Source organism: Grus americana, chromosome 8 (assembly GCF_028858705.1).
Source record: "Grus americana isolate bGruAme1 chromosome 8, bGruAme1.mat, whole genome shotgun sequence".
Taxonomy (NCBI): Eukaryota; Metazoa; Chordata; class Aves; order Gruiformes; family Gruidae; genus Grus; species Grus americana.
The window spans coordinates 23,880,373-23,896,573 of NC_072859.1; the positions used below are offsets into that span (position 1 = coordinate 23,880,373).

A 16,201-nucleotide genomic window follows, 5' to 3' on the forward strand; every position below is an offset into this window, starting at 1 on the left:
TTGCTGATTTAGCCCTGACAGTGCCCTGGGTACTTTGTTGTTCCGCTTAAAAAGCTGATCATTGATATTTTTCCAAATGTTGTCATGTCTTTAATGTTAGTTCAAAATATCTCATGCATTGCTCCTGCAGGCAGAGAGGATACCAGCTGAATCAGGCAAGTTCCCATTCAGTTGCCTCCTCTCCTACAGGTGGGAATGGTCCGTGTTCTTCTTAGGAGAGGTTTGAGATTAATTTTCACTAGAAGACGGGGAGAAAGTGGTAAAGATGACAGATACACGAGTGTGTCACAAAATCCTTTCCAGAACCCTTCTCTTCCCTCTGAGAAGAGAAAATTACCTTGTATGTTGCATACGATTTAGGCTGAATTTTTTTCCCCTCACATTTTGACTCCAAAGAACTTTTCTTTTGAAAGGATAAAATATAAAAATAAAATTTAAGCCCAACCTGTCAGCAAAGGGTAATGCATTCTGAAGCAAAGCCTCTGGGCTTTGAACCTTTTGCCAGTTGACCCCTAAAATGCTGCTGGTGGGGTGCTTCTCTGCTGTAGCTACTTTTGAAATGCTCTGTGGATGCTTGACAGGTAGAAGGACTTCACTTACTAGCCAAGGGGTGAGGGAGCAAGGTTCTTCCAAGAAATTTCTGGGACAGCATCCAGGTCAGTGGAAAATGTCCTGGAATTTCTGACCTGAAATGTGTGGCTCTATCCACAGTATCAGCCTTCCTCCTGCTCGTAGGTGTTGGGTAAATTTGTAGTGTTCCCCATGCTGAGATGAACTCATTTTTTTCAAACAGTAGGTGGGCTGCCTTTACTGCAGGGAGTTTTATGGCTTCTGTGTGAAGGAGAGAGACTCCTTCATTGCTCTGTACTCAACCCATCCCGTTTTGGGGTCTTTGCTACCTGATGAGTGGGAGCATTTGCTTTTGCTGGAGCTGCTCCTACCTTCCCTGCCAGTGATGTGATGTTGGCACATGTCACTTCAAATGAGCTTATACAGATGATGCTTATGCTATGACAAGAGCAGAGCTGCCCATTACCTGACAAGGATCCAGCGGTACAGCAAGTCCTGTACTTGATGGGTGATATTCCCTACGGTTTCGAAAATGTAATTGCACTGATGCAGAAATCGGGGAATGAGTGCATCCCAAAGATAGACTGGCCTCCCTTCTGCAGGGCGCACACTAGCAGCTCCTTCTGTAGGGCTGTCCTGACCTTGTTTGTTTTGGACTTAGGCACCATAAAATAGCTTGTTAATTGCTGCTCATTTAGAATTATAATTAGGTGTTACCAGATGAGTTCTATAATACTACAATTAAAATGTTATAAAAATTTTTGTGGTTTTTAATACTTCATAAATTGGTTAAAATTTAATTCAAAATACACTGATTGCAAGCTCTCTGTGTATGTGCATAATTATTAAAACCCACAAGGATAAAACCAAAGCAGAGATCTCTCATAAAGAATGCACCAGTAAAAACAACTGTGTCCTTTGCATGGTGTTGCTGGGGAAGGTTGGAGTGATGCAGAATCCATGCACCGGCTGAAGGTCAAGCAACCAGGGACACAAGTTCCAGCATTGGGTCTGTTCAGTAGAGAAGGAAGGGAAGTCAGGGCTCTGGTTACTGGCCTGGGGTATGAAAAGAGAAGGTGTCTCTGAGAGCAAGGTACAGCTGAAACCCTTTGGGGTTTGCTTATTGCCACTGTGAAATGCAGGGTGCCTTGCATTGAGAAAGGCTCTTAAGCAAGTGGCAGCAGATGCCTTGGGCCTTAGAAAATCCATTATTTTCTGGGTCATGTGTTACCACACCAGGACTACCTTAGTTAATGCGATGCAGAGTGCTGTACTAGTGCAAGCGCAGTCCGGTGATTCAAGTTGATTCAAAACATTTTGAGGGGATAACTTTGTCCTGCCTTCCCATAGCCAGACTGAAACAGAACTGGCACAAACATGGTGATGCGTGCTCTAGCTAATTTGGTAAAACTGCCCCTCTGCTCACGCCTGGCTCAGGTCCACTTTAATGGACTGGGCATACATCTAGAAGTGATGGACATAGAGCTGTAGTCTCTGAACAAACAAGCTTTCAGAGGGAACGTCATCAAAACCACTTTGATGCATTGGTCTGCAGGTAAGAAAAAGCTTGGACATCTGGTGTCATTGCATATCCAAAAGTAAATGCTTAAAACTTGGAGCATGTTCCTCATACGTCGCTAAGGGCCTCAGAGCCGTTGTTTATTGGCAGCTGAGGAGTTGCTCTGCGCTGCTGTTAATTTGATATGTTTGGATTTGATGAACAAGGTGCCGCATCTCGTGTTGTTAGCCCCACGCCAGCATCGGCCATGTGGAGGAACAGGAGCTGTTTCCTTTCCTTGGAGCTGTACTTAACTAGGTCCTGCTTTAAGCTTTCCTTTGTTTTCCATCAAGCTAGGTAATGTCTTTCCCTTTAAGATCTGTTCTGCTTTTCTGCTGAAAGCTTTTTGCCTTCAGGATTTTACGTTCTGGCAACTAACAAAATTAAAATAGCTTTCCTCCTAAGTACTGTAAAACGTACATTGAATCTGATTTCAATGGCTCCAAGTATGCATTTCAGCACACTAATGTACGAATGGATTGAAAAAGCAGCTAGCAGTAATTTTCTTTCCTTAGGTTTTACTGAATGGTATCCCAAGAAGCTGCACATTATGTATATCCCCTTTATGTTTTACTCAAGGTCATGTAAAGGTGGTGGCCTGGAAGGAAGGAGCGGATGATTTCAATAGTAAGGCTGCAAAGTTGCTGCAGACAGCATATGGGATGTCTTGTTTTTCAAAGGTCTTTCCATCTGCTATTGGCAGAAGTCTCCATTACAAAAGGGCAGGTTTGTGTAAGGTACATAATTATTTTTTTTTAGGTTGATCTTTTACTAGCATTCAGACTTATTTTGGCTCAGACCCTAGCATGGGACCATTCCCCTGGTAAAGACAATGTATAGAAGTTGAGATCTGCCTGTAATACAGAGGAAACATTCTCACAGTCTGGGGAAGAAGGAATTTTTAAGATTGAATGATGAAAAACAAAAGCTACCTTCTTGTGGAAGCAGAAACATTATGCTGGTGGGTTTTGTTTGTTTTCTTTTGGATACCTTAGTTAAGGTTGAATTGCCAAACTTGAAGTTTAGAGTCATAGAATGTCATGGAGGAGAATTATGCTGAAGGGTGAAGAATATCCCAGGTCTGTGTGTCTGTGCCATGCTGAATGTAAGAACTGATCTCTCCTGCTGCCTCTCGAGTGTAGAAATGCCAAAAACATTGCAAGTAGCTACATAGCTGCCATGCACTCAATACCCTTGGCTAGCAAAGCATGCCTTTTCTAGTAACCAAAAAACTGCTGGATATCGAAAGCAAAAACCTGTGTACGTTTAGCATGGATTTCATGGTGGATGGGCGTCCGTGGGAGGTACAGGATCACACAACGTGCAAGGAGCAGCGAGAATTGTGCAGGGGTGGTGATGTGCCCAACTTACCTGAGAGATAATGTTGTTTGCTTTTGCCGTGTGTTTTGAATTTCTTTCTGAGGTTGGGAGAGTCAGTTGTTAGAGGTTCATTAAAATGTGCAGAATATTTTTAGCCTCCCACCTTTTCTCATCTTTCTAATCTGAAGCAGATGAGGTTGCGCATCCTTGATAAGGAAGGTGGCAGGCAGCACGGATCCGCAGCCACGTGGAGCTTTGCTGACCGGTACCTCTAAGTTTTCAGCATTTGTGTGTGCTGCTGTGTGTGCTGCTATGTGTGCTCCACACATGTGGGTTTACTTGCAGAATGCGTGCATGAAAATGTGAGCGCGGAAGCAAATTTGGGCCTGTTTGTGGAGTCCCGGGCTTTACGTTGTGGTGTGAAAGACGGAAGATGGCTGGTCTGGCCAGAAAGTGTTGGATTTGCTGCAGCCTTGATGCAGCTGTTATCTTGGTCCCTCTAGCCAGAGAGTAACTAGGAAACTACTGCTTTGATCTGCCAAACAAAGACGACTTGTAAAATATATTAATTGATTTTCTTCCATCAAACTGTTTTGAACATACAGTCTCAGATCTGAGTGAGACAAAATCTGATGTCTAGATGTTTTGTGTGCCTTACTGTACAGAACATGATGCAAGAAATCTGAATTTAATTTTTAGCCTGAAGTGCTACTGAAGGAGGAAAAATTGTATTTTTGGACTGAATCAGAGTTAAGATTGACTTTGCCACCATTAATTCAGGATTTCTTAATTTACAGACCTTTAGTTTCTTCATCTGCAATAAGCATATTACACCTAGGGCTTGGGTTTTATTTACATTCCTTTAATATGGCTTGGGTACTATGTAGTATATGCTACCTCAGAGGGTGTTTTCTTTTGCCAAAGCAAAGCAAGGGGACCTTAGTAGAAGGAAAAAAACCCCCGAATAATCGTAAATTTAGCATCTTATTATAATAAGCTTGATTGCATCTTGGTTTCTTTATAGGTTATAGAAACAGTTTTCATTTTTCATACAGAAGGCAATTGCATGAAACTTGTGCTTTCATAGTTCCTGCTTATTAGTTGCGAAGGGAATTTCTGGGTGCTGTCTTCCATGGTAACAGCCAAATGCCTTCAGAGCCAGAGGACTGCAGGATGCTGGGGGCGTTCTGCATGGAGAGAATTCAGTTTAATAAATGTAATAAGCCCATTTACCCTACCGGGCTATGTTAACTACCTGCATATAAACTGAGCATACATAATGTTTGGGCAAAGGTTAGAGAAGCAGCAGTTTGTAGGAAAAGCTAGCTCCAGAGCACACCAAAGCAGCAGCTATTCTTATTTTAGCCCTCAGTAACACACACAATAATGGGGTTCAAGCAGTATCTGTGGTTGAGACAGTAATAACAACTATGATATAATTAACTTCAAAACCCTTTAGGAGAGAATAATTCCAAAATCTAGCATTGAAAATGTTCATAGTTTCAGAAGATGAGAATTACAGAAAGTTTAATTGGATATATAAACCCTCCAGTAGGGCATAAGTTGTCTGCTAAATGATGGCATTAGGAAGAACCAGCCCTGTGGCAGCCTGCTGATGTCTTCTCCTGCATGGTCTTTGAGCTGGCTGGGGTCCGGTCTGACATAGTGGTGCTGCCCCTGGATGGGTGGAGACCACGTCTGGAAAGGGCAGCAGCCAAGATGCGCTTGTGAACTTGTCACTTGATGGGTGCTTGGTGGACCTGTGGAGAAGAATTACTGTCTGTGTTAGCAGGAGCAAAGCAGTAAGTCCTTTTTACTCCATCACCGCATGTGACAGCAGCTGGGAGACGGTGGGTGGAGGTTTTGTCGCCAGCACATGCATGCTTTCCAGAGCCCGACTTAAAATAGCTCTGGACGCAAGTAGTCGCTCAGCATTATTTAATCACTTGTGTATTTGTCAAGCTGCTGTTGCGTGACTCGGCAAGACTGAAGTTGTTTGTAGGATCCTGACATACATCTTCATGAGTGGCCATGACTATGTTGCACATAGTGTGTGAGTACGGCCATTGAGCTCAGAGGGGCCAAGAAGAAATCTAAATATTGAGAATGATGCTAAACTTCAGAAAGACAACTTGAAAGTGAACAAGTTACTCAAAGCATCCCTAAAATTAAAATGGGAGAAAGTAAGAGTAGAAAAGAAGCGGGAGGGGGAACCAACAGTGAAATGGTTCCTTGATGTGGTTTGAAACCAATAGCGGAACATAAGAAAGAAGGCTGGGAAAAGCAGTTAAATTAGCACGGCTGGGAATAATTCATGCTAGCTGGATGGCAGGTTTGAGAAGCTATTCGAGATGAAAATTTGAAAACCCAACTCCCAGGTATTAGTAGTAGAGTGTATAAAGTATAATGAGTATAAAAGGAAAATTGAAAGCTCCAAGGTGGGCTTTGGAGAACTAATGACTTTACATAGAAGATAAATAATTTAGGCAAATCAGTGCCATTGTCTTGTGTGAAAATTGGGTTTACTGGATGATTGGAGGTTAAAGACAGCAATTAAGGAAGAGGGTACTGCTAAAAAGGGAAATTATTTCTTTGCATCGGTTTTTAACTGCTAAAAATGTTGTGGAAAACTTAGTACTAGTATTGTGCCCAGTCTTTATAAAAGATAAGGAAATTTCAGAAATTGAGGTCTTGGCAAAAGCAGCTTTGGAATAAGCTATTAGTCTGAAAAGCATTAAGTGAGCAGACCCCAATAGTATGCTGTTATGTAAAACAGAACTGAACTTCCAGCAAAAGTAAGGGATTTTTCATTAAAAAGAGCGACTTTTTCAGAAGGAAGTTCTTTATATACCTTGTACTTTGGTTGGAGCAAAAATTATTGAGAAAATAACAAAATACCTGAAAGATCATGTTCTCATTGGGCCTGACATTGTGGGTTCTGCAAAGGAAAACTGTTCTAGTGGTTGCTTGAAATGCCCGGAAAGCTGCCAGAGAATGGGCTTACGTCCAGGAGGTCTCTGAAAAATCTCTACACTGAGGCTGCTAATGAAGCTGAGTAGACATGTGGATAAAGCGAAGGGGTTCTTAGAAATAAGAAACTGATTTAGTTTGATTTAGGACTGATTCAGGATTTAGTTTGATCTCAAGCCAGTAGACACCATGCAAAAAACCTTGAAGGGAAGGAAGGACAGATTATCCCTGATCTCATTGTTCATTTGCATTCTTGCTGTTTTGGTTAAAATTAGTTTTTGTGCTCGCTGGATCTTATATCTGCTTTGCTTTGCCAGTTCTGTCAGTCTGAGAGATGCAGAACCTGCAGGTTTGGCGTTGCTGGAGCCAGATGCAGAAATAACCGTACCACAGCTGTACAGTAAATAGCAGTCAGCTGTGGTGTGTTGTAAGCAGCAAGCCCAGAAGGACTGTGTTTCTCAGCTCTCCCTCTCCTTAGTTTAAAACATTCTGTTCTACATCCTGGATGTGTGGAACTTGATGCCAAGGAGTTGGGGTTTAGAGGAGAGGACTTGGGTACCTTGTGATTTTAATCTTTACCCCATTTTCCATTGTGCTGACCGCAAGCCTGTAATGGCATGGTCATTTGTATTAAAAATATATTGTCACGTGTGTAGTAATTTGTAGAAAAAGAGGAGGAATTCTTGCTTTGTGGAAGTGGCTGACACATGAGTATGTTCCTCCACATTAGTGAAACTTTCAGCTATTCCTTAGCTATCAGCGTATCTTGTAGGACTCTCTAGTGCCCTTTAATCCATGCTTCTGGTTGCACTGCTGGGCCTATTCTGTACGTGTAATAAGACCTTCATTTAAAGGATGCTATGCGATAGTTTACTTCTTTTAAGGAGACTTTACAGCAGGCATTAAGAGCCTTTACACTTGGATAGGGTGATCTACAGCGATCTGTATTTAGTGCTCAGTGTGAGTGATGACTGGGCTTGTGAGGCTCAAGGCTGATCTATATTTTAAGTGGACGTTTTGACTTATCGCTGTAGTTATTTAACGGGGCCCTTCATAATCCTTGTTCCAGTCGAAAAAATCCTCCTTTTTATCTAGGATTGTCTGCAGGCAATGACACTTTCAGAAATTAATATCTTGAGAAGCAAATGTAGGCAGTAAGGCAGACAGGAGTATCCAGGCTGTGCTTGCATCCTGCTTAAACGCTTCTCTTTCCCTCTGCTCCTCTTCTTGAGTCAAGTTGTGATTGTGTGTTCAGGATCACAAAGTTTTGTAGTGGGGCCAGCTTGCTAAATTCTTCACACTTGGTTTTTTTAATGCTTTGCCAAAATAAGGAGAATCTTTTTGAAGTACTTCTGAACCGTTCTTGCTGTTGTAGATATTTCCCCATACCAATCTGCCTCTGTCCTTTATTTTTCTCTAGATTATGGAATATTTTGGAGTGTTCTTTTTTTGTGGTTTTTTTTTTCCCCACCTTGTTTTTAATTTCCATCCAAACAGATGATGAAATACTTTCCTGCTAGGTCTGTTCTCTCCTCTTTTTTTCTTTTCTTTTTTGGAGAGTTTACTGAGAATATTCAACATACACTTTCTTTTGCTCTGTCTCATTCCATTACTCACAGTTATATGCCTGTGGCTAATTATACTCCTCCACTCCTTTCTTGGTGTTTGTATCCTTCATGTACTTACAGATGGTTATCAAATCCCCATCTTGCTTAGCCAGTCTGTCTAGCGCTTGCAACTTGACAGAGATTTTTATCCTTCCCGGTTCTTGAATTGCTTTCTCATCCCTTCTGTCCAGATGGTTTGAGAGTCTTCAAACTGATGCTCTAGGTCTGCTCACACGTGGGTCCTGGAGGTGATACCTTTGCTCATGTGGCAACCACTTTAGCTTTTGGCCATTTTACTGTATTGCAAGTTCCTATGAAGTTCCTCCCTAAATCTATGTGAGCGTTGCCGTCTTCATATATCTCCCCACTGAATCTCTCTAATATGTTCCCTGCATGTGGGAGTTTGGAGCGGAATGAGACTCATGTTGTCTTTTTTGGCCATATTGCTGTACTCCCCGAGTCTCTATATTATATTTCTCACAGAAAAGCACAAAGAAATCTATGCTAAAGGAATACTAATGTAGTGAAGTGAAACATTCAAAAGTCATTAACTTGTGTGTAACTGTGCTTCTACAACTTTTTAATGTGTGCAATATGATGATCTTGAATTATATGGTGCCTCATGGTTTTCCTCTTCCTTCTTCAGCACACAGATGAGGCGTTACATACAGAACGAAGCAGTTGAGCTGTAGCCAATTATTGTTCTCATTTTTAATAGAAGAAATAGCTGCCTCGTTGCTTTGTGTGGCATGTGCTCCCTCCTTACTCGGTCAGTTCTTGATTACCATTAATTGAGTGACACCCCCAAGTATTGGGGTGATCGGGTCCCTCTAGAGCACTGGTTCCCCTTCAGGGTATTTGTGTAAAACAAAGTTGTGGGTAGGTATCCAGAAGGAAAATTGGGTTTCTTTGTGTCGCACATGCAGCAGAGTTGGGAGAAGCTGATGCAGTTTTAGCCCCTTCTTCACTATCGCCTGGATGTTGTTCCAGTTGGTATCTTCTGACCTACGTCCTTGGGCTCACGCTGAGAACGTGTAAGAAGTTTCCACCTTGAAAAGCAAACAGAATTGTTTCAGGTTCCTTTATGAAAAGACACTGTTATGTCTCCAGGTCAGATAAGGACATTGCTCGTGCACAGGGCTTACCTTCCTATCCTCTAAGTTTCTAGAGAGTCTCTTAACTGGGTTTCACAGCAAATGCAGTGTCAGTAGTCACACACACAACTGCACTTGGCAGTTCCGTGGATGTACAGGGGTTCCTGGAGGGAACATTTTTGTGCTGACTTGTTAGATACTTTGGTTGCAAAGTAGCTTAAACTTAAGAAGTGGTTTTAGTGCAATATTTTTGTCCCTGGTTTGGAACAGGCTGGCTTGCTTTGGGGATGCTTTTCTTCACCATGCTGTTCACGGCTAGTGACCCACGTGACACTTGCTTCAGTTCAGTTTAGCTTCCGGAAGAGTTCATAGAGAACATGAGCTATTCAGTGCTGATTTGAAATTCCTCTTGACTCTTTAAAGTTGACTGCTTTTTCTAATCTCTTTGCTGTCTCCTGTGGGACACACTCATTGCCAGAATTTCCTAGTACCATATGAGCTGTTGGTATTCTTGGCTCTGTTTTAAATGAGTCCAGCTTTTTCTGCTTGTCTGAAAGAATCAAACCATGTAGATTTCAAAAATGTTCTCAAGACCACCTCTTTTCCATCCACCTGCCCCACGGCAAAATCAGCTATATTTAAATGAAGTTTGCTATTTTTTTGTTGTGCTTTCCTGCTTTCTAGTTTTCTGCCAAACTAGCACTCAGTAGTTCTAACATTGAGTTTGCAGCAGAGGCAGGAGTTTAGCTTGCTAAACTCAAAGCTGTTTTTACAAAGCCATCTGGAGTGCTTAGCCTCAGCCTTATTTTGGGTTACGTGGTCTAGAGTTTATAATATTGCCAGGACCAGATGCAGAAGTAGCAATGAGAACGTATGTGTGTGTTTGAAAAACCTTCTTCTACAGAGTCTGGGCTCCCAAATGCAATGTTAGTTGTGAGATGCTAGCCAAAGCAGTGAGATAAAGGGAGGCCTTCAAATGAAGGCACTTGAGGTCTTCTGGTGCACGGGAGGTAATTCCAGATGCAAGAGGGAGTAGCGTGAAGAGGCACGAACGAGGTGGTTGTGGCAAAAGACACACTAAGAGTCTTAAGAGCATTAGTTGGTTGGTTGCTGTTGGACTTGATTTTACCAAACCAATACCGACTCTGTACCTGTTTAGCTCATTACCAAAATCTACCAAAATTATTTGGTTTATAGCTACTTTCTGTCTTGGGCTGCTTTTCAGCCCCAGGAAGGGAAGCCTTTAGTGTTGGCTCAAGACAGCTGTTCACAGCTGTCAGAGTAACACTGGCCTTCTAAGGGTTAACTGAGCTTCAGCTAACACCCTGTCACCTTGCTTTGAATATTGGGCTGTCTTGTTGGGGGAAGAGTACCTCGCTTCTAAAAATGGGAGAGCCGAACCACTGGGAGAGGCTTTTTCGTATTTTCAATTTCAAAAGAGAATGACAGCTACTGAGATTTATAAAATTTTAAAACATTCCAATTTAAAGGGCTTTAAATATTGAATGCAGACAACTTTTCCATAGGCAGAGCAACAATGGAAAGAGGAAGCGGTGAAGTTTGATCCTGTTAAGGGCCAAAGGTGCTCTATTAACTTTGGAGGGACAGACAGCAGTCTTGCGTTAGAAAAGCTAGCTTTTCTACCAGATGGTAAATTATTATAGAGCACTAAACAGCTGCAAAAAGATCAAGTCTATAAAGCATCTGGTAGGGTTACTGACAATTCATCAGTTTTGCATGATGCGCGTTGTATGTATCTCATGGGCTTGAGAGGAAAGTTATAAATCTGTCAAGCTTGAAACTGGAGAGAAGCTTGATCACATTTGCTGAAAGAAGAGAGAAATGGAGAGACAGACCTATTCCTTAGCTGAGGTTTTTGTGTTCCTGAGAGTTAGTCCTGAATGAGGGCTGTGGAGGTGCCATTCACATGACTGCCGAGCAATCTGCACTCAAGATACACCATTAGATCAGGCTCTTTTGTTGTTAATGGAAGTGAATGAAAGAGGAAAAGCTCTCTGAAAGCTATTCATCCCCAATCTGGTCTGATACATACCTAAGATGTTTTCAGCACCACCTGTAAAACTTGTTCTCTGTCCTAATCTAAGAGAGTTTGACACACATCATTAGTTTTGACACAGTAATTTCAACCCTTGATGGTGTGTGTGTCCCCCCACCCCCAAGAAGAGCAGCCTCTTAAGATTCTGGCTGCTGTGGAGCCAGTTATAATGCTGCTTCAGTGTGCTTCAGTAGGTTCACTTCTCCGGGCTGCGCAAATTAGCACTGTACACGCAGAATTTAGAGACAGAATCTTCACTCTTAATCCAGGCACTTCTTCCTATTCCTGTGTGGGCCATATCTGGAGAGCTGGCTAACACCGCGCAAATGGTTTGGGGATTGAACAGAGTTTCCTGTTGGAAGAGAGCTTATGCACCTATAAAGATACAACTATCCGTATATGTCTCTGCGGTGTAAGACACGTTAATGGTGCTTTTAGTAATTTTTTGGCGAGAGATGAATGAGGGTATGGAGGTTGGAGAGCAACAAAGAGAACTGAGTGTGTGGCTGGTACGAAGAGCCTCTTGCAGTATTCAGAATCTTGCTGCTGAGCTTACTTGGATTTATGCTTTCTCATTGAGATAATAAAAGCAGGATGAGATGATCAGTATTCTCTCTGCATCTAGGTTAGAACTAGATTATTTTGTAAAGTACTTTCAGATGTCTTGGCTGTAGAAGACATTGCATAAATAAAAATTTCTCTGTATTGTGTGATATTATAACGTGTGAAAAGATTTACTGTGCAAATACAGTAACAGAATGGAGAAGAATCATGATCTGCTGTTTGTTAGTGCGATGCGATGTAAATATTTGCCTAGGTAGATTCTCTTGAGATTTCTGGTGGATTTCCCTGAGCACTGTTATTGCTGGCATTCTTTGAACACTGTGGTTTTGTCAGATGTAAACATGTTTGTAACATGTGTTACCTCTATCAAAAGCTTTGTGGCTCTCAAAAAAGAGTAATACACTTCCTCTTCCAAAACCCCAGCAAAATGTGAAAATGCCTTTGTTAGAGCAGTCTTGAAGATGTTTTTGAAATCTCTGCTAACACGAATAGAGCGGTGGGTTATGCCACGTACAGCCTGCGCACTTGCAGATGCTTTGCTCCAAAGATACTCATGGGATGCAGAATCTTTCTTACATGTACACCACTGAATACCTCATTTCACTGGGGCACTGGTGAAGTCGGGAAACTTTCCGGTCTCAAGTTATTTCCTCTTTGCCCTCTGCAGGCTGCTCAATCTCAGGCTGGCATCTGCCAGCATGAAATTTTTTTCATTTTAATGCTGTATTGCCGACTTTCGATAACTCTTGCAGCTTAGTGAAGGAGAATCTCGTGAACTTTTGAATTGCTTGCATTGAGATGCCCAGCACTGAAAGAGTAAGCCCCTGTCCCTGCTGAGCGTTGTCAACTTTGAGGGAATGGGGCTTGCTAGTGCCTTTAAAAATGTGTCTTAACAGGCAGACCTTGGACTTCCAGGTGAAAGTAAAATGAGTATGTTCTCATGAAAAGATAAAGAAGGCAGATACACAGACATTGCTTTCTTTCTAAATACCTGCCTTTTTGGGGGGGTTTCAAGGAATTTTCTGTATTTCCGTATTCAAGCAGATGCTCAGGTTAAGCAAATTTCCAAGATAATTTGCTTTGTTTTGGAGAAGGAATATCCAATCCTCAATCCTTTTAGACAGTCCTTCTCTCCATTTTTGGGAGGCTGAAGCTTAGGTGTTTGCTTTGAGTAAAGCTTCTCTTTATAGACACTTTTGTTAACCTTCTGCTGGGACTCTGGTAGCTCTGTGAACTGACAGCTGATTCAGTTCAGCTTCTGTTTCTCCTGCTTGGACCTGTCAAGACCTGTCTGGTGTACACCAGCCCAGCTGGATGGGCCAAGCTATGCTTAACATGTAGTTGACCACAAACCACCCTACATATGCAATCAAGCATGTCTCTCTTGGGCAGATGGATGAGGAAAAGTTACACGAGCTTAAGACTACTTCTTGTATTGCAACATGCAACGTCAGAACCATTTGTTGTCAATAAGAACAACTAAAGGACGTATTAGTAGGCCATGATAGAGACTGGACATTAAGATAAACTTGGAGATGGGCATGCGTTTGTTTCATGACCCCTGAAAACAGCTTACTGGATTGAGGATATCAATGTGGAGCTCTACTGCTCAAGCAGGAAAGATAGTTAAATTTCACTTTAGAAGTATCTGTGGCTGTATCTTTACAATGTAGTTTGGTATATTGGCATATTGTTAATCTGTGTGTCATATTTGATCATTTTCCTTTTCTTCCTCTCTTGGTTTGCAGGAGTAAGTCGGTGTCTGTAACGCTGGATGTACTGACCACTTGCCCCAGACTGAAGAGGACTTGCTCTGCTTTGGAATATGGTGCCTAACTTCTGCGTCCCAGTACTCACTGTGCCAGCAGCCATCCTCTGCTGCTTGATGCTGCCTTTAGCAGGAGCGGACAGTAAGTAATGTTCAGTTTCAGAAAGCTTGAATACATTGCAAAAGTTCTTCCAATAAATATTAAACTTTCTTGGTTTGTATTGGAAACACTGAGGACTAAGGGAAAACCCCACCCCTCTCCCTGCAATCTCTGTATTTTCCAGCGTGCACAGTGCAGATAGACAGTATGTGTGCGCAGGGGCACAGATAGAACTAAAAAGACTGACAAAATTTATTCAAGCGCTGGAAGAGCTTCTGTAGTAGCTGCAAGATCAAAACCTGACAATTTGATTTCTAACGTGTACAGAAGAGTAAAGAAAATTGGGGGCGGAGGAAGAGAGAAGTATTGGGGTCGTAGTAATCCCTGTTACTTTATCTTCCTTGTTCTTTTACCAGCTCTCGTAATTTGTGTAGTACTGAGACATCCCTCCTGAGTCAGCGGGTGACTGAGAGCTGTTGGGGAAAGGGTGTGAATTTCTACCTTCTGGTGTAGCTCTCCTACACCTGTATTTCAGCAGAATTGGAGTTGAATGTTTCCTCGTGGCTGTGCTTTAAGCTGTGTGTCCATGCCTGTTATCCTGATAGTCTTACGGTGCTGCTGTGACTGGCTTTGATTAGCCCCATCCAGGCCAGGATGAAAGCTGTGCCCAAAATGCCTTCGTGGACAGACAAGAGGAGAGAAACGTGCCTGATGGTGGACTACTGAAAATACCTTGAAGTAGGGATTTCCCATCACATGAGTTATGCAGAATGCAGGAAACCTTGTGGGTTCTTTGCATAGTGTTGGTTCTCATAACTCGTCTGTATTTGCTAGGCCATCCCCAAGTATTTGTGCAGCCGTCTTCCCCCTTTTTTTTTTTTTACCAGTAACCAGTTTTTCAGTTTCCAAATGTTTGCACATTCGTTGCAGACTCTGGCAGTTGTGTGTCTGTGAAAGCACCTAGGGCTCCTGGGACACGTGAGTCGGAGCAGAGAGGTGACCGTGATGCACCTCCTGAGCTGCCACCAACCATCTGCTTCTCACTCCAGCTTTAGTCACCAGGTTTATAATTAAGATGTAATTTTGTGAAAGTTGAAGGAGATCTTGGTACGTGGTGGTAGGAGCCTGGCTGAGTGGAGAAAAAAGACTGGGGGTCCTAAATGCCCTTGACTGAATGGGAAGGAATAAATTTAGAGAAGCTGGAGAGAAGAGCGAAGGGGGAATGTGAAGAAAGATACAAATTCACTATTTTTGGCATCACTAGGGGTGACTTGCATAGGCAGCACATTAGTGTGTAGTCTGTATGAGTCTGAGCTGCCCAGTTAAACTGGGGGCAGCAGCTGTTTTCCTTCCTCAGCTTTCTTCCCTGGCAGCTGGTGATGCTGGAAGATGCTTATCCAGATCACTTTATGTCTACACATTGTAGCCCATTTTGGAGTCTGGCCCAGAGAAGTATGCGTTTAATGTTCTGAGGTGTATAAAAATTCCTTTATCCTGGCCCCTGTGAAGGAGAGAAGCATCACTCCATCAGGTACACAGAAGCAGGTGGAGCTTGAGATGTCCTAGGACAGTTCTTGGCCTGAGGATAACTTGTAGCAGACATGGTTTGCTAATTTTGCAGAATACTTCCACATGCTTAAATTTAACAAAATTGGCTCCATTTCACAAGCCCAGATCCAAATATTGGTGTTTGAGATGTGGAATGCTTCTGTGTTGAGAAGCAAGCATATCTGTATGTACCCCGCCTTCTCTGGCGCAGACTGACTCTGAATTCCTTTTTCCTAATCTGGAAAGGCAGATCTGGAGGACAGCGACCTTTTAACCACCACAGCCACCATGGATTAACTGAGGGTTTCCCAGGATGGAAAGTGTTGCTCTGTGTATTTTAGCAACTTACAGCTTTTCTATTATCTTACCCCACTGAATCTTGTCACCAGCTCTCAGTGGCAGGGAGCTGTGTGAAAGGGCCTGCTCTGCACCTCCGCGGGGGGGAAAGCCACCCCCAAACCCTGCATATTTCATGTCCTGTCATCAGTGGTGCAGACGGGCAAGATCGGGTAGTGAATATGGCATTGGGGAGTCCTGGTTCAGGACAGCAGTGAAGGGCAAGGGGAAGGTATGACAATCTATGCACACTGGAGCTTACTGTAAAAGCTAGAGAGGGACGCTGTGAAAGGAGCACCACATATGCACCCTCTTCAGGTTTTTTTGTCCCTTAAGCATCCTGTTGGCTCCAGTCAAAGACTGTTTATTTACATGGATTCCTGATGTAATATGGCTGTTCCTGGGATTTCACTGTGATTCTTCTTTTTTCCCCGTTGCAGCGCTGCTTGGAGGCAGTGGAGGGATGGGTAGGCTCCGTATCTGCAAAGCGTTCCTACATTTCCCCAATTAAAAGCAACCTGATAATCGGAGCAGGGTTATCCCTGGATTTCCTGAAGTCAGTCCCCAAAATCACCTTTTTATAGGAGCAGTGAGGATTGAGGGCAGGGAAGGAGGGCTGGGGGTGGGCTGTGCTGCAGCCCTGGCAGCAGGCTGGCTCGTGGCCGGGTGCTCGGGGAGCACCACAGCCGGGGCTTCCCTACCTTCCCCGC

General features: G+C 42.9%; 1 protein-coding gene across 22 annotated transcripts in view; it reads left to right on the forward strand.

The window, feature by feature from the left end:
- The window catches only part of PTPRF (protein tyrosine phosphatase receptor type F), a 388,339-nt gene that overhangs the window by 122,242 nt on the left and 249,896 nt on the right, over window positions 1–16,201 (forward strand). For all 22 annotated transcript variants that reach the window (XM_054833252.1, XM_054833259.1, XM_054833256.1 and 19 more), the window contains one exon: window positions 13,488–13,649. In XM_054833252.1, the coding sequence (XP_054689227.1) occupies window positions 13,565–13,649 (85 nt within the window). In that variant the 5' untranslated portion in view covers window positions 13,488–13,564. The remainder of the gene's footprint in view (window positions 1–13,487; window positions 13,650–16,201) is intronic.